The following is a 19,877-nucleotide window of genomic DNA, read 5'->3' on the forward strand; positions in this document are numbered from 1 at the left end:
TCTGTTGTAATATGTTAAAACAATAATTCACGATATACAACACTTTTGAAAGAAATCAACATGTTACAAGGCTGAATAACAACATCCAAAATTACTCTATTCAGTATACAAAATTAAACAATAAAAGTTTTCTTTGTAAGGCATTATTTTCCCGCCACATTTTTGGCACGAAGTTGTCAGTGATTTGAACGCGTTATTTACAAAATATATTATTTATAAACGAAATATTGATAAATTTAGTTTTGGCCCAAACATAATGTATGTTACATTTGTGATTTCTCCACAGTAATATTATTAATTAAAACTAGAATAATGCAGATCCAATAAGATAAAGATAAAAAATCTCCATCTTAGAACAAGCTAAGCCATGTTAGGTGGAGACTATCATAAACAGAGAACACTCATTTTATATTAATTAGTTTTATATAGATTCCCTATTATTAAATATGTATACTAGTTTTGTGTAATAAATTTATATAATAAATAAACAGGACTTGTCTGTGGTAGGTCAATAGTAAGTAGTAAGGATAGCACAATTTTTACAGAATATGAGTGCTTTAAAAAAAAATTGTGCGTAGACAACTTTATAAGCCTAAATTTAACTAGAGAATACAGTTTACACCTACAGAAGATCACACTCTCCCTAGTATTTATGTAAAGGTTTTATATATTTTCCCCTCATTTTGCTATTTGCTATTTGCAACATGTATCGATACATCCACTTTTATATTGTTATATGTATTATCGGAAAATTTTGTCTGTTAATTTGGCAACTTCTTTTTACAGAGCGTTGGGTCAAGGTGCGTTTGGCGAAGTGTACCAAGGTCTATACCGACATCGAGATGGTGATGCCATAGAGATGCCAGTCGCTGTGAAGACCCTTCCAGAGATGTCCACGGGACAGTCGGAGACAGATTTTCTCATGGAAGCAGCTATCATGGCCAAGTTTAACCATCCAAACATTGTGCATCTGATAGGAGTTTGCTTTGACAGACATCCACGGTAAGAATATAATGCTTTGATTAAGCTCCATATTTGAAAAGAGTTTTATTTATTGAAGTAACATCAACTTCATAACGTAAAATGAAAACATTTTTTTCAGTTTTACTAACTTTTATTACATTTCAAAAACATAAATTTGTTTCAAGAGAGAACCCTACTCACGGATATTACAAAATTATAATTATAAATCGAGAATTTTAGTAATGATGTCCGCCTTGTGGTATAGTTGTAACTAGTCGCGTGCACAAAGATTTTAACTAGGGTAGGCAGTAGAAAAAAAAAAGTTTTAAATAGTATAAGTAATCAATCTTACCAAACAGTTTCCTTCACTCGTCACATTAGTTAGAATCACTATGTTGTATTTAATATTGAAATTACCCAAACTACATCAAATATCCCAATAAATGCTAAATTAACATGATGTATTTCTTATTTTTAATATAATTTTTAATATAATTTTTAATATAATTGCTACGAAATCCTTATTTTAAATATTTTTTATATTTATTACGATTGCTAATGGTTGCTACACTCATTTTGGGCTCTATTTGACATTCCCGTAAATGCACTACTAGATAATATTGCAAGTGATTTTCCAAGATAACGACACATTTAGCTAGCAAATCAATAAGTTAAAAAATTACCTTCATTAATTTTACTAAAAAAATTACCGCGAAACATAAATACTCTCGATTGTATAATTATAATAGAAACCAATTTGAGGTTATTTATTCGACACGACTGTATTTAATTAAATAATAATCGAAAAAACGCTAAATGTCAGTAACGTATTCGTTTGTTTTTTCTAAAACAATGTACCTACCAACGTTCGAAAAGCACTGCCTACTAGCTTACACATACACGCGTAATTACAAATGAAATAAAACCCACACATACACATACACATTTCGTTCCCGCATCTCGTTATGTTCATATGGAAGAAAAGGGCATTTGTAGTTCGTGCTTCTCCCGACCCAGGCCGATAGTGGCGCGCCGATCGGTACAATACACAACTTAACCGAATTATCTCTGGCGCATTTTTCAAATTTTAAAAATACTTACTAATATTTTTGATATTATTTTTTGTTATTATTTTAATGAAATTCTTGTAGGGTAGGCACTGTTTATGTGCCTTTATGGAACGCACGCCACTAGTTGTAACCGAGGTAATCTCCCATGCAAGAGGTTTAAAGTTCATATTAAAAAAAAAAAAAACAACATCAATAAAATATATAAAATATGTTAGAATATTTGAGAAGCAATGGATATATTTAATTTTATTATTATGGTAGATCTCTTTTCTAAAAATAAAAATAAGGGCCGAAAAAAGATTCGTGGACGCTGCGAGGACTTGTTGGTATTGCCGCTAATGTTAAGCAGTTTGGCTTTTCGTAACACTTTATAAAAGTATACCTTCCGGAAAGACGCACCCTTTCACGACCACACTAACAGTTTGAACCCTTAGATAATTCACGTTATTTTAAAAACTAAATAATGGTATTTTTTACAGCTTCATTGTCCTTGAGCTGCTTGCGGGCGGTGACCTGAAAAATTTCCTTCGTGAGAATCGCCCTAAGCCCGAGAGGAGTAGCAGTCTCGGAATGAAGGATTTGGTCCTCTGTGCTTTGGACGTTGCCAAGGGTTGCCGGTATATGGAGACCAAGAGATTTATTCACAGGTGAATTTAAAAAAAATCAAAGCAGCTCGTAACCATTGGATTTACTATTTATTTCATATTTCAATTAACATACAAACAAAACAGACTAAACTCGTATTTTTAATAAGTTCTCACTGTTTTTCGACAAGCGATATTATCTTAGCCTTTTTGCATCGCGCAATATTCCAAACTACAACTAACTCAATCGTAAAGCTCCTCATTAGGCTTGAAATGACAGTATATGTTATTGTTGGAGCTCCTACCCCAGTTAGAGATTAACAAAAGACATGAGTTTGCCGCTTAATACTATTTAGCGGCAACCTCGGAATAATATATGGCACTTGGTTGTGTAGCGTGAGCGTAGCGGCGATGATGGGATGAAGAGACTGCACTTGAACTACATGCTAGAACTGAGTGAGTGCGTTGAGCTGAGTCTTAGGACTGTCTGTGAGCCGGAATTGTTGGGCTGACTGGGCGTTGACTGCACCTTGTGATCTCTTTATAGGCCACGTTCTTTTGTTCTTCGTATCTCCATGGTAGAGACGATGTTAATGTACTATAGGACGTCGATCTCGTGTTTCGCAGAATGTTGTAAATTTAATTTAACAGAAAACGCTGACTCGTTTCATCGGTTTTCGCCTTATAATTTCAGGTGAAATTATTTAGCAAGTGTAGGTGTGTTATTAATCATGGACTATGAACCCCCATATTTTTTCATAACTGGGAATTTCACTGCATTACTTTTTTTAAATCTGCATTTGAAGCACATAAAATTCTTGTGCAGACTTACGGCGACTATGTTCTGTCGGAAACAACACTCAGAGATTAGTTTTGACGCTTTGAAAATAACGATTTTGATGTTAAAGATAAAAAACGCTCTTGCTCACCGAAAAAGTTTTAAGACAAAGAATTGAAAGCATTACTCGATGAAGTCACATGTCGGATTCAAAATGAACCTGCAGAATCATTAATAGTTGATTACACAACATTTGCCAAATGTTTTAAAGCATAAGAACGATTCTTAGACAATAAAATTGAATGCCGTACGAATTGAAGCCGAAAGACATCGAACAAAAATAGCGAGAACTTATTCAAGTTTTCAAAAGAATATTGTTTTTGTTTATGATTTGCGAAGTAATTGGTGAATCAGGACACGGCCTTCAATGAAGCGGTTTTAAGCATTATGAACAAAAAGAGGGGGTTTCTGACCACTGTCAAAAGAAGAAAAGCCTCATACTTTTGTCATCTATTCCCCAATGAGAAATATACCCTTCTTCAACTTATTATGGAAGGAAAATATAAAGGGCAGGCGGGTATGGGAGGTAAAAGAGCATCATGTACAGAAATATCAGACAGTGACAAATTCAGAAAGATGGTCGCCAACCTCGGGTAGGAGCGACAAAAAAAGAAGAAGAAGAATATTGGGTATTTGGTTAAGAGGAATCTCAAAATTATTTGATGAAACAAAGCATATTTTTTTGTATATAGGTACCATTGATGATGAAATATCAAGACATGCACTTAGAAATTGGCTCAAGAAATTTCCATTTTGAAAAATTTCTTCGGCTCTGTTGATGAATTATCTTTAAACATAGTTGTAGGCTAAATTCAAATGTATTGTTTTTTTACCAGGGACATAGCAGCCAGAAATTGTCTCTTGACATCCAAAGGCCCTGGAAGAGTGGTGAAGATAGCGGACTTTGGTATGGCGAGAGACATATACAGGTCTGACTACTATAGAAAGGGTGGCAAGGCTATGCTGCCCATCAAATGGATGCCACCGGAGGCGTTCCTCGATGGAATATTTACGTCAAAAACTGATGTCTGGTGAGTATTAAGAGAGCATGTGGAGTTGAATTTAAGAAACTATTGAGTGTCGGTTGCGACGTTGGGCTAAAGTCTAGCTTCACCGGTTTTTGTTCGGTAGCAACTGGTGGCATGTTGCGTTGGTTAATTTGGACGGCCTGGTTTGGTGTTGCCAGTGTCCATAAAGTTGAATAAAATAAAAATAAAAGTGACAAAAAATTTAAGGCATGTGTTGTACCCGGTTGAAGCACAAATTTAAGTCTGGAATGTAATTTAGAGTGGAAGAAAAAGAACAACGCTTAAGTATTTTCTTCCCTAATACTGTTTTTTTCCGTGAGTATACGGATATAAGATTAGTAGCCATTGAATCAAAAACACTCGTCTAGGAGTCTTTTCGATTTTACCCACAGAACTGTATTTTTCATCCGGCCGGAATATAAGAAAAACTAATAATCAATATTAATGTAAAACTTGATTTTCAACTGATTGTAGTGAAACCTCAGAGTAATAATTCTCTAGAGAAGCCCTTAAGCTCTTTTGTATGCTATGGGACAAAAGAGTTCCAAATTTTAGGTTTGGTTTTAGCTTGGTTTTTAGTTTAACAACAAACGTGTAACAAACGGTTTCGGTTTGGGCTTGCAATTCTCAGCCCAAGTATCTGCAGCCTGTTGGATTGCTGTAATCTGTGGACTTCGTGGTCAATAATCATAGAATTGTTACTCTCCATAAGGACGAATCTATTGGGTTATTACTCTAAGAGCGAAACTGTTTTGGGGTAAATAATTATTTTATGGAATTTTGACTTACCCGAAAGTTTTGCTGGATGGGATCATTCTCATGCTGATGCATGTATAAATAAAATATTTCACTTGAGTATTTACGGGAAGTTAATTATTAACTTTATTGATGATAACAAAAGAAAAATACAATAAAATGGATATCGTGGCTGAACCTAACCGTGATATATAAATTTAATTTACGTCAAATGTTGAAAATCGTTAACAATGCCATGTCGAAACAACCGAAATTAGCGCCGGGCAAAGAGTCTAAATATTGTTTAGAATTGAACATAATTATTTTGAACACCCAAAACTAAAAACGCATTTTTTTAGGTCGTTTGGAGTCCTTCTTTGGGAGGTGTTTTCTCTTGGAATAATGCCATACACGGGATGCGCCAACAGAGAAGTTATGCAGATGGTCACAGGCGGTGGAAGATTAGACATTCCTCATGGTATGTTTGTATTTTAAATGATTTTATTTTATTATCGTGTATAAACATGGTGTTTCAGAGCTAGATTGTAAAACTTCAGAGGAGCATTCTTCGTGGTAATTTTTTTTTAAAACCAAATATTTTTTCCTTTGTTTTAAAAAACTTTTTTTCCTTTTTTTTCACCAAGCGCACAAGGAAAATAGCTGGGGGAAAAAAACGTTTAAAAGAAAAAAATAATAATGACTATTTTTAAAAAAGTTTACCTTGAGAAATATTCCTCTAAAGTTTCGTGGTCTGGCCCTGAAAGACCATGTATAGTGGTCAACACTCTGTAAAATATTAGAAGTACATAGGTTACCTGAAAAAATATTGAACTTATTAAAGCCCCTCACACAAATAGCGAATCTCAGATTAGAATTAACGATGTTGTGATAGAGTGGTTTGGAGTCACCTCCGGAGTTCGACAAGGCCGAGTTCTTGCGCCATTCCTATTCATAATCCTTATGGATTTTATATTAAGAAAGTCGATTCCACCAGTCTGAGGAATATTCCGTGGCGCCTGTTTTTCCTATCCGCACTCCCAGTTATTTTTAAAAGCTGCCATTTTCCGTAACGTATACTCCCAGGTATTTGAAACTCTAGACCCTTCGTGACTTGGTTTGATAGAGTCAGGGGAATTTGAGCATCAGAGCATGAAGTGTTACAGATTACATGCGATTTTGCAATATTGATTTTTAAACCCATACATGCGGAGTACCTATTTAGGCTGTCTTCAGTGGCTTGAAGACCCGTGACTGAATCGTTAATTATAACCGCATCATCGGCATACTCTAGATTGCAGAGTTTTTGGGAGGAGATGGATATACCTCGATCTAGTGGAATTTACTTACTTAAGTGAATTTATTACTTACTTAACGGAATTTACTTACTTACAGGCGCCGTGGCGCAGTTGGTTAGACGTCTATCTGTGAAACTGGCGTCGCGGGTTCGATTCCCGCCAGTTGCAAGAAAAAAATCCAAGAAAGATTTTTTTCTCAATTGGTCTGGGTGTTGTGGTGTATTTTTCATTACCTTCTTCCATATTCCCTCTATCCCACCTGCTGACAAGCCTCAAAATAGAGGCTTAGCGGGTTATTCCTTTAAAAAAAAAAAAAAAGATGAAGTCCATGAGAATTATAAAATGGAACGGTGCAAGGACGCAACCTTGACGAACTCCGATGGTGACTTCAAACCAATCTGCGACAACATCGTCTATTCTGATTCGGCATTCGCTAAATGAATGGAGGACTTTGTTTTGTATTTTTATATTTGTTGATTGTTAAGAACTTATGTATATTTACAAGCTCTTTGGGCGTTGACAAATCAACAAATAATTTCAATAAGATGAAAAGAGAAAAAAAAGATCATTTCCTAACCTCAGGTTACCACACAGTGACTCATGAATTCTTTACACAGCATGTAAAATATTAAACTAAAGTTTTACTAATTCGACCATCAATCCCATGCTATCAGGTTGTCCGATGGAGATCTACAGGATGATGTGTGACTGCTGGAACCCTTCTCCGCAGGAGAGACCAACGTTTTCACAACTGTTTGAGCGACTCACCCACAGCACGCAGGTTTGTTCGAACTCATTTTGATCCTGCCTTCAGCAAAGAAGAAGTTGAACCTTATGCTGGAAAGATATGACATTTTGTCACCCATTCGACTTTTGTTGAGGGGTCATCTCGATTGCTTTGTTATATTGCTATTCTTGAAATAAACAAATAAGCACAAAACAAACAAAAGTTTTTTTCCGAAACATTACTTCACTCTTACAGTTTCGCACCTCTTTATATATATAATTCCTCTGTACGTATGATGTCACCGTACTCCTCCTAAATGGCTAAACCGATTCGTAGATATTAAAATTTTCAATCTTATATATCGAAAAGAAGTTAGGAGCATAAATGTTTTATTCATCGATCTACCGGGGATGCATTTGCAAAAAAAAATTAAAATGTCGTTTTTTGTGTATAAAAAAAGTTTGTTTTTGAATGTTTACAAACAGCATTTGTTTTTTGCAGATCTCAATCAGATTCTTTCCTTGAATTCCTTATAATTTGTAACCATTTATTTCTCTTCATTGGATTTTTGGTGACACCAAAATAATATTAAATTCAATACATTTTTAAAAATCGTATTCCTACATAAGTACACCCCTTTGTTGGTGAGACGACCGGAGTTTGACGTTTGCAAAAAAATGCCGAATTTGAAAAAAATACTAATTTTATGTTTTGGAATTCAAATATAAACAAGTACCTACTGAGATTCAATACTTTTTGAATGGGAACAATTTTTAGTTTTGAAATTTAATCACAAACAAGTACCTAGATGAAAAGTATTTTTCCAAGATTGGCAGGCAAGCCAACGTTCGGGCAAGACAACGTCCGTCGGGTCCGCTAGTTAAATATATATTTATGTAAGGTTAAAGGCACTGCGTGCCGTGTATAAATAAATACGTGTAGTGTTAACTTTTTGAAATATTAAATGATTTTCCTAGGACCCTGAGCTGATGGTGGCTCCGCTGCCTTGCTTCAACCGCCCTGAGTCAATAGGAAGAGACGATAGCCAGAACCCCTCGTTGCAAGTAAGAAATTCCTCAATTTTATTTGGTTGCTATGTTGTTGCTAAAACTTAATTAAAAGCAAGGAAGAATTTTACTTGAATGTACCGAAAATTAATTGCTAATAAAACTACTGTCCTATCTCATACACATAGAATTAAAAATAGTCCAGAAACCGCATACGCACATCAAACAGAAGACGACTCAACTACTCATAAATAAGTAGGTTTACGTTTTGCCCCATTAGTTTCTTTGTAGACGTCGCTCAGTACGCAACTCCTGATTTGAATTCAACTATGCCGTGTTGTGTCCTTTTAAAGTGTAGAAATACTGCTAAGATATTAAAGAAACGGGATGGCATCACATTTCATGTGTAATTAGCAAACGAATGTTTAAGTAGCAAATGAATTACTTAAAAATTGAATTATTTTTCCATCTGTCAGATTGTCGAATAAACAAAATGGAAATTTCGTTAGTGTTGCCAGGGTAGAATTTTTTTTACCCTACTTTGCTCATTTAATAAAAGTACTAATGAAAATTAGACCTCGAATTAAACAACGCCGTGGGGGACATTTGAATGACATTATCTTTAAAACATAAAATATTATTTAGCATGATATAAAAATATCCGTTTTGTGTCAAATAAAATTTGTTTTATTTTTTAAGCTCAAAGTTTATAAATTCAAATACTCTTATTAAATGACCCTTTATTTATCTAATCTGTTGTGCCAATCAATGTTTCAGCGTGCACAATAAAATTTTAGAAAAATTAACAGATTGCTTTTTTTTACCTTACATTTGTGTTATGATTTTTTTTCCCATCAAGCAACATTACCCGGCGACTTAACGAATGCGCGCGGCGAAAGTGTGTCTAAGTGGGGGAATTATTGGACACAGTCCGATGTATTCAAATATGATTCTACGCTCCTTCTGGACTATTCTTAATTCTATGCCCATACAGTATTTATTTATTTATTATATATATACGGCCTAAGCCAATTACAACAGTTACATGAAGAAACATAAATGCAAGAAACTGAACAAAAAGAACATAAAACTATTTAGCAAAGACAAACAAGGGCAAAACAATAATTGTATACAATATATTAAAAAAAACGAAAGAACAAAAACTTTGAGCTAAACCATGCCAATCCAACTTCATCCCACACTGTTTAGTCGCGTTGAGATCTACGAAAAGCCGGAAGATCTATCCCAAAAAATTCCAAGTCGTGTGATGAATTGACTAATCTACACATTCTGGACATTGGGGCATAAAAACCAAAGTTGCTCTTGGAAGATTTTATAAATAGCAGATTTTGACTTCTGGTGACGCGGTTGGGAACATGAAAAGAAATTGATTGCAACAGAGATGGCACATCAGTATGAAAACTTAATGCAGAAACAAGCTTATTTACAAGGCTAACTTACAAATATTTTATAAATATCTATTTATAAATAAAACTTTTAGAAGGTGCGTAGATTTTCACGGTTACTCAAATCAATGTATTTTTTTAGGTGATTCCGTATATATTTTTTTTTAATAAACATTTGCGTTATGATTTACCCAAATATTTTATTTTGAGGGCCATTTTCAACGAGTGCCATTTTTATTTATGGTTACATATTTATTACAGAAATTTACATTTAGCATACATAAAAGGTTAGCCGAAACTTTGGAATGAATCTAACTTAAACGGTATTCACCCAAAAAGGTTTAATATTGAAAACATTGAAAGGTTTTTTAAAAATAAAATTTACAAATTGTAAATTAAAAATACTAATTAGAGCATACATAACTGACAAAACCAGATAGGGGTTATCACTAAAGCTCTTACGGGGGTTGAATAAACACCTCGCTAGAATGAACCTTTCTGAAACTTCTAAATGTAGGTTCTACATTATATGTGAATGTGATGCTTTACATTATAAAAGAAGCCTTATCCTCGGGAGACTACTAGTTAAACCAGTGGTAGTGTTCTGAATCTTTTCTACCCCGTAGAAAGTAGTTTATTTCAGCATTTTTTTCTTTGTATACTGGCCACCTGACGATTAAACGTCAAATAATTGATGTTAACATATTACAACAGAGACGAAGAACATTTTAAAGTAGGCAATATAGAAGTCTGGGCATCTACAGGGCTTATGACCTGTCATTGGCTGGTTTAACTGGCCATTTTACACACTGTGTAACATTCATCATTCTGCCCATATTTGAACATCTTTATTACTTTAATTCTTTCATCTGGCTGGTTTAAGTGGCCACTTTACACACTGTGCTACATTCACCATTCTGCCTATATTTGAACATCTATATTCCTTCAATTCTTTCATCTGTTGATGTTTGTGAAGTTAAAATGGTATCAACAAATTATTGTTAAAAACAAATAAAAAAAATTAGTTAACAGTAAGTATGTATAAAATAATAACATAATATCTGGTACACAAAAATATTTAATACATTAATTAGAAAAAGATAATAATAAATAATAATACACATCAAAAACAGAGAAAAAATTGTATCATCATGTTTGTTTTACGTGTTTATATTTATTTAACCTTAAGTCATCAGTGTGGCCAGACATAAAAGAAGATGTAAGCGCATGAAAAAAAAAATCGTAAATTAATCGCTATCTAGGGGTCAGAGATGATTCAGAATACCACCTGTGAGGATGTTAAAGAACTCGCCCCCTATCTAATATCCCGATACTTATGGATCTGGGATTAGAAGGGAAGATTTATCGAAATGAGATATCTCGCCCTTGGCTCTTTGCCCAAGACCTGGGCTTAGCGAGCGTGATTTGACTCTCGAGGACCAGTTGCAATAGATCTTCACAAATCACATTGACGTCAAGAGTTGATTAGCTCTGACCCGCATTTCAAAGAATAGAACAGAATACATGATTTATATATTATAATGAGATTTTTAAATATTTGGTTCAATATTTTTTTAGATTCTATCAGTAATTATTTTAAAATCAATTATATTTTGAAGTAGGTGTATCATTTTTTACTATCAAAAACATCTGATATAAAATCATTCATGTTTAAAAATGTGATTAAATTTTGAATTGAGGTTTGAAAAATAACTTTGTAACATCCTTTTAAATCTTTTTTGCTCCGGTATTACGCACGTAAAATTTCTTCAAACAAGACGTTTAATTTCTTTTGAAATTATTATTCACTTTGCGAGAGAGCAATGGAAAGTCAAATATGTTTTACGCCGATAATTATGATAGGAAAATATTACTTTTTTTTCACAATGTTAAATTAATAAGGGTCGATGAAATACTGTCAAGGAATTTTATTTTGTGCCTTTAATTTTAAATTCTCGTGAAAACGGTTCATTGTTTTGGCCACGCCCCTATTACGTCACAATTCGGTTAAAATTTTAACTTTGTTTGTGACCGTTTTAATTTAAATAGAGCATCGTACCGAATCTTGACGTCACAATAGTCAAGGCCAAACATGTCACGTTTTTGTAAAGACGTATTTTTCAATAATTTGGTTTTAAAAATTATAAATGAAAACATTTCTTCACAATAACCACCCATATGGATTTAAAAAAAAAATACAATGAAATTTTATATGTCAATTTCACTTGTTTTTATCGGTATTATTAGTATGTGATATTTCCTTATCGTAAGATAATATTTAAAATTAATAAATTAATCAAATAGAAACAAAAGATGTATTGTTAAATTTTGGAACTGCATTGAAATAATTATTTTAATTGGCAAGACTGTAGGAACCCAGAAATAGAAACTTATGTATGAAAATACTTTTAAGAAAAAAATCCTGTCAAATCATCAAAAATACAGTATGAATATAACACACTTTTTTTTATGACCTTTACAAAACATTACCTAATTTTATTTTCAAAATATTTCAATATATCGACACCTCCTACGTATAATATCGTAACTAGAGCTTCCAGTCTCGACACGAATTTGAGATCCCTAAAAAGTAAGAGGCAATGTTTTTTCCAATCAACGATTTCGGAATGGCTTTCAGATCCCTCTGCAAATTTTCTTTCATCACCTCGAGTCAAAATGAGTCAAAATGATTTCCGCGTAGAGGTAATTTGAGTTTAGGGAGCGGGAAAAAGTCACACGGAGCCAAATCAGATGAATACGGTGATTAGGAAACGACTTTTATGCTGTTTTTGGCCAATAAGTACAGCGACAGATTTGCGTTGATCTTTTCAACGCAAATTAAGCAATCCTGACATAATTTGCGCCTCCAGTCTCGACACGAATTTGAGTCTCGATTTTATATTTTGCATACGCGGGATTAATTTTAAGACTAAAAATTACAATAAACTAAACTAAATATCGTCGATTTGCGGGTTACGATATTATACATAGAAGATGTTGTTGTATTACTTATATTATATTCAAGTATTTTGATACATAAACTCCTCCTAAATATGTGTTGTGATTTTTAGAGTGAAGTCTACTTTTTTTCCCATTGAAATTTTATTTTAAATATTAGTAGAATTATTATATTTATTTTGCAAAGGGAGAAAACACACAGTTTAAAAATATACATAATCCACTATCCACAAATAAAAAAACATTGATTATTTAATTTAAATTGCGCTTTTCCGACAAGTAACATTGTTATTTTTCATTACTCCACTCTCCGCATACGCGGCGTTTAGTTTACAAACATTTGTAAACTAAACGTCGCGTGTTTTGATAATCTATTACATAAAAGTAAGGTGATCAGTCCTACGCTTCGGGTGCCAGTTTAGGAACAATGAAGTATTGTAGTTTAAACAGCCTTTAAAATCAACATTTTACGTCCACCCTGCCAGGAGTCGAACCCAGGATCTCAACAATGGTGGGCGAACGCGTTCGACTCGTAGTGTATTGGTTGGCATCTTTCCTACCTTGTTTGAGGTCCTGGGTTCGATTCCTGAGATTACATATTATATGTTTCTACACTGCAGTATTTCACTGTTTCTGGACTGAAGCGTACGGCTGATCGATCACCTTACATTTATGTAACTGATCATCGATATACGCTGCATTTTTTGTACTAGTGTTGTGCCCTATGCACCATAATGATGATAATGTAGCACTGAACTGACCAGAATAAACAAAATATTAAAACAAGCAGTTTGATTGCGATTGTAATTTTTATTAAAAAATGTACCCGAAAAATTGGCTGAAAATGATTAAAATATCATCTAAATATTCAAAACATTCATTCTCTCTTCATTGCTTGCCTGCGGTACTAACTCCGGCCTACTGTGTGTGTTTTCCTATGTCCTGTTTCCCATACTTCCCACTGACACGTGGTGTGTCTTTCTTCTGTCCACGTGGAGTAGCAAGCCGGCGGCTTGACTCGTACCTCGGACTACCTGGTGCCGCTGCTTCCGAACCAGACGGTAGACCAGCAGCAGGCGTGTGGGTGAGTTACATGTGCCAATGACAATATCCGACATAGTCTCCTGTACAAATTGACAAACTCAACTCAGAGCCAGGAGCGATGCAATGCAAACATAGGGGCCATGCCTTTGTGGGATTGTTTTGTAAATGTGGTAGTATAAATTTTACGTAACATTTATTATTTAAAAAAATATCAATAGAATTAAATTCAATAAAAATCGTGGCTTATGAAATTTAGAATCATGAAAAATACGAAAGTTGATTAATATTCTCCACCTCTGACGTATTTGAAAGTATTGTTTGACGTTATCCTCCAACATCTCTATAGCTTCCTGGTAGAACATCAACATATTTGTCCAACGCCTGCGAGCCACTCGTCTACACAGCACATGACCTCTTTGTCGTCTTTGACGAAACGTTCCTTGATTGAGGAAATAGCTGGTAGTTACTGAGGTCAAGATCAGGTGAAAATGGAGAGTGTTCAACCAATTCAATTCTAGCTTCGTAAATAGCTGACATTGATCCAAAAGCCTTGATTGCTAGAGCATTGTCTAGCATTTTGCAGTGGTTGACGGCTTGTTATAACTAAACCATTGCAGGTATCAGCTTGTCGCTGGGAACTTTATATGTAGTTATATAATGCATACATATGATGCAACTCAAAACAGGTCAGAGGTGGTGCAAATAAATCAAATCTTGAACAGAATTTTCAACGGATTTCACCTGAATTCCAAATTTTAAAAAATGTTGTGATTAAATCACGGTATTTCGTAATTTTGAAAAGTGTTTGCAAAAACCTACAAATAGTTTGAAAAATAACAATATTTAGATATGTTGATAATAAATTTTCATACAAACTAAAAATGAAGAAATGTTTTTTGTGTCATATAGTCAACATTCTGAAAGATATTTCTTAAAAGCCCCATGCTCTTATATCTAAATGTATCTTCATGATAAAAACTCTTTATTGACAAGCATTAAAGTGCAGACCTTGTTTACTCTCTGTCAAAATTAACGTTAAAAATTTGTTTCATTTAAAAAATGAATAAATGGAGTTTTACAACGCTATTAACAATTCTAAAAAGGAAAAAGAAAATATTTAATACAGTATAATACTTGTGTATAAATAGAATTTTGCTTACTCAATAATTGTTAAAATTTGAATTAATGTTTTTTGTGTATTTTGCGGAATATTTAAAATCTACATTTACGTACATGCTTTATCAGTTATTATATAGATTCAGTTACGCTTCTTTAATTTAGTATGAAAATATCATTTTGCTGGCTAGTTTTTGAAGTATCAATCATTGAATCATTAAATAATTTCCGCGGATACTGGTAAGTTTTCTGAAACAAATTTACTCACGCTGAGCTTACTAAAAAATGTTTGTTGAATGTGTGTCATATTTTATGTTTTGCTGTCATGTTTATTTTAGAGAATGCATTAATTTATGTTTAGCATGTTGGTGTACCCTTTACAAAAAAACAGCTCCAAAATTAACAAAAAACATCTGAGACATATACAGCATTTTAGAGTACAAAGATATAAATTTATTTTTCAACTTCGTTTTAAATGTTTTTATGTAGCCAAATTGATAGCTGTTAAAATTGAATGTTCACATTTTGGCTTTATTTCTGTTTTGAATATTGTATTTGGTTTTACGTTTGATTGATCTGATTATGTTTATAGGTCAATGGATCGTATGCAGTTGCCTAGCACCGGCGAGGCCGTGGGTTCCACGGCTGCGAACGTGTTGTCATTGTCACAAGTTAATGGGCTTAACAGTATGGGATCCCCTAACGCCAACCACAAGGCCGCGTTCAAACAAATCTATCCTCCGGAGTACGGCAATATTGCCCTTGCATCTAGAATAAACCCGTCCACAGAAATGAATCACAGCAATTACGATACAAAACAAAACGAACTCACGAAGATGGCTAATTCAAACCACATTTCAAAATCGAACGAGACAAATTACAGTGTAAAATACCAGAGCGTCGATGGGAATTACAGCGCCAAAATAAACGACAATTATGGAAACAAATTCCAAAACATCGAAGGAATATACGCATCTAAAAACCCTGATTCCGCGTACGGTTCTAAAAGTTCTGATAGCACCGTCAGCTCTATGGGCTCGAAATTGGAAAATCTCATGGGACATACTTCAAAGTTTCAGCCTTCCAAGTCAACTGATAGACTGCTCGCTTCTATGGAGGCTGGGGCGGGCAGTCAGGATGATGACGAGGATTTGAACGATTCAGAGGCGAGAGATGAAGAATGGGAGACTTCTTTTACGGAACAACCGCAGAAGACAACCGTCAGCAAAACGGCAAGTTGTAACAGCGAAGGAGGAAACTCTGGCCCAGCGGTAAATTTTATAAACATTTATTTTATTCTTAAAAACATCAAATGAAACGAACATAAAATAAATAAAACGTCATACAAAATTACATCACAATTAAAATTGTTCAAATTAATCTTCAATCGTTCACTTTGATAAAAATCTTTTTCTTTTGCCTAACCATAATTATTTAAAGATAAAACAATATTTAAAAATAAATCCTTATGTATGTTTTCATCTAACCATATTTTATTTGTTTCCGAATACTCATACTTTTCGTCTACAGATAACATTAAGTTTTTTTTATTCTTGTCACATAAATTCGAATAATTACAACAGACCAACATGTTCTTCATTATTTTTTGGTATGTGTATTTTTTGTACATACACAAATCTGGATTTCTCCCGAGGGGGAGTAGGTATATATTTTTTGTTTTATTAATATCGAATATCCATAATCCTGAATTTGAAAAAATTCTACCTCATCTCTGTAGGGATATTAATAAAAAAATAAAAAATGTTCTTCATGTCTGTTGTAATATGTTAATATTAACAGCTCCCTAGCAGATTAAATCCAGTCCTTGTCTACAAAAAATTTGACAATCTCAAAACATTATTTATGAATCCACCTGGTCCAAAAAAAAGAACAAAAAATAAAAATATATTTTCAGACGTTGCCCAGTATGCAGGTGAAATAATTCAATTAAGATTAATCTCACCCGCAACAATATAGGTTTCAGCTCTTTAACTTCAAAAACATCAACAGATGGGAGAGTTAAAAAAATATAGGTGTTCAAATATACACAGAATGGCGAATGTTCCACAGTGTGTCAAGTGGCCACTTAAACCGGCCAATAACAGGTCATAATCCTGGTGGATACCAAGACATCTATGTATATTCTTTTCTTTAAAATGTTTTTAATGTCATTTGGAATATGTTTATGTCTTTATTCGTCAGGGCAACGTACAAAATAATTATCCGTGTCAGACTACAGCGCAATGTCTCTGGTCTTCGGTTCGATTCCAGACATGGTTGACCTGAAATATTGATTAAGGCAGATGTTTTTCAACTAGCATATTTCATAGGCCTATGACCGACCGGAATCTTTAGAATATTATCTTATAAATTATCAAAATCCGCTGCAATTAGTATACCAATACAGTATCTTATGTGCCAGTGTGTGCAAAAAGAGAAACGATCATGGTTTTCTACCAAATTTGTATATTTCCGAAATGGTGCATATTATATTGGCATCCAATTCTCCAAAAGTTTTTGATTTGTTCCCAACGACCATGGACTAAATGTATCCCTACTGGAAAAAACTTAAGTACAGAATCGTGGAAGCCTATTAACAGTACTATTTCTGTGAAAAACACTGTCGCCAAACTTGTCACGCAGTAAAATACATTGGTGAACTGAACACAGATATTTGAATTTTATACAGTTTCAAGTAATAGTGTCGACTAAAATATTTTTCAACATGATTTTAATTTTGTTTCAGGTCGAAAAGCTTATCAGCATTGATACGCCTCAACAAACACCAACATCGCTTCAACCTCCGGATACCAGTTTAAGCAAGAGCTACCAGAATAGTCCTTCAAACGGCCCACCGAAGCAAGAACCAGTAATTCCTAATCTCCCTAAAATTCAAAACACGGAGGCCAGAAACTCATCACCCCCATACAAGAGAACAATTCTACCAATGGCAAATAATCCAAACTACGCAAAGTATGTCCCATTGTGTTTAGATGCGGCCCAACTAGAAAAGAACTTAAACGCTCTTAAGAAAAACAGTGGGTCGGTTAATTTGAACAATATGAATATTTTACCTCCATACGTTAACCTTTTGACTCCAAACAAATTGTCTAAGAAAGCAGAAAGTAGAAAGATTCAAATCGATCCAAAAAAAGCAGTAATTCACGACTTGGCTTCGCCTCCAGCTCCTGAGGCTCCAAAAAATGACGTAGAAGTTGCAAACGAAACACCGCAAGAACCCAAGTTAAAAACAAGCAGTAGTTCTCATAGCCTCATCAATGGACCTCTTACAGATTTACCCTATGCAGATAGTGATAATGTGTCATCGTCTTCAAGCAGTGGAGGTACGAACGTTATAAGCAAAATGGCAGTGGGATCCAAGCAAAACAATTATTCAGAAGTAACAATTAAAGAAGATGGCAAAAAGACTATTAAGAAACAAAACAGTACCGGTGGATTTCTAAACAACGATTCAGAAATCAGTTGTTGAAGTGCTGTAAGGATTTTTTCACGTGTCAGTTTTTTTGGGTGAATCAAATATTATTTTCTAACAAAAGCGCTCAAAATGCAATTTATGAACTGTTTTTATAACGAATTTATACTATCCTATAGCGTTTCTTGAATACATTCAGCATAAGACTAATTAGAATACCGTATAATTAAAAATAATATCCTCCAAATCTAGGCTCAACCCGTTTCGAAAAATGTGAACATTAAATTTGTGCAGTAAAAGTGTGTGAGTGAAAATATGTAAAAATCGGTTCTGGTTGTGAGAATAGATTATACAATTTAATAAAAAAAACAATGACAATTCTCATTGTAATAATTAATTTTATGTGAACAATGGTGTCTATGGCATTTTATGTGTTTATATCACAGACTGGCACCGTATGAACGCCGGTTTTGTTAATTTCTTATTCATATTGTCTATAAATATATATATATTATTAATATATGTAAAAATAATACGTAATATATGTGAAGTATTAAGGCAAAAAGTCAAAACTATCTTTGCGGTTTAATAGATCAAATCTACGTTTATTTTATATTATTAAAAATAGAAACTCACGTTGGGTGCCAATTGCACATTATAATTTCTTATAAATTTAGACAGTATTAGTGTCTATTATTCCGCAAAGTTTGATGTTTAATTATTGATTTATGTTCTGTAAAAGGTAACAGGGTAAAAAATACAACATTTGTATTGGAGAAATATGTTACAGATTTTTCTGTAAAAATGTTTCGGAAAGCAAAGAAATTGAAAAATATTATATCGTTTTAGTACGAAAATTTAAATGGCAGTTTTAACTCATTTTTTAAGGCAAAAATGATGTATGAACGTGTAAATTATCACACTCGTTTTATTTTAAATATTTTTAGTTATTAAATGAAAGCCAAATTAAAGTTAGAAATTTTGAAAGAGCTTTTCTTGACTGCAAAGACGCGGTCAAAAATTTAAACAGTGATCTAAATTTCATTTTGTTGCTGTTGATAGAGTATATTTTATAAACGTTGTGGCAAAATACAGCCGTTGCGCATAAAATTGTTAAAAAATATATGTAAAATAAAATAAATAAAATTATCGTGGTGCTTCTTAAAAAAAATTTACTGCTTTTCAAAAGAACTAAAAATTATATTTTTTTCCTGCAAAATGATTTGATTTTCAAAATAATGCATCTGTGCCAAATAGTACGTAGTAGCAAAACTGATTTTTTGCAGATTTTAAGGAAATTACCGGGAAGAAGTCTGATTTTACTCTGATTAATGCTATTGTTTTTATCGGTTGTGATTTCAAATTATGTGCCAAAACAAAAATTCTGATTCAAAAAAGAAATTAAGTTGACACAAATTTAATTTGTCGTTTTATACTGTTGTTTGTCGTTATTCTCTAAGATTTAGGTTTTTTTGTGTCTAAAAATTCTTCAAGCAGTCTTTTTTAACATTCCTCGTATTTGTCATGTATTTTTTGCGTTTTAATGCATTTTTAACTTCAAAAGAAATTTTCTTCAGAATTACTTGGAGCTCAAAGATAAACTCACAGCATTTAAAAATCTATAAATAATTTAACACAGTATACTTCCTTTCAAGTGCTTTGAACCACTTGAC

At 33.4% G+C, this 19,877-nt stretch overlaps 1 protein-coding gene across 1 annotated transcript in view; it reads left to right on the top strand.

The window, feature by feature from the left end:
- The window catches only part of Alk (Anaplastic lymphoma kinase), a 75,138-nt gene extending 56,620 nt beyond the window's left edge, over positions 1-18,518 (top strand). Inside the window, exons 19-27 of the mRNA XM_088236608.1 lie at positions 787-1,002; positions 2,513-2,680; positions 4,292-4,486; positions 5,578-5,696; positions 7,188-7,294; positions 8,218-8,304; positions 13,613-13,695; positions 15,364-16,042; positions 17,518-18,518. Of these exons, the coding sequence (XP_088092734.1) occupies positions 787-1,002; positions 2,513-2,680; positions 4,292-4,486; positions 5,578-5,696; positions 7,188-7,294; positions 8,218-8,304; positions 13,613-13,695; positions 15,364-16,042; positions 17,518-18,261 (2,398 nt within the window). The 3' untranslated portion in view covers positions 18,262-18,518. The remainder of the gene's footprint in view (positions 1-786; positions 1,003-2,512; positions 2,681-4,291; positions 4,487-5,577; positions 5,697-7,187; positions 7,295-8,217; positions 8,305-13,612; positions 13,696-15,363; positions 16,043-17,517) is intronic.
- The last annotated feature ends 1,359 nt before the right edge of the window (positions 18,519-19,877 follow it).

Source organism: Micrasema longulum, unplaced genomic scaffold (genome assembly GCF_059751315.1).
Source record: "Micrasema longulum isolate JH-2025_06_02 unplaced genomic scaffold, ASM5975131v1 h1tg001583l, whole genome shotgun sequence".
Classification (NCBI taxonomy): domain Eukaryota; kingdom Metazoa; phylum Arthropoda; class Insecta; order Trichoptera; family Brachycentridae; genus Micrasema; species Micrasema longulum.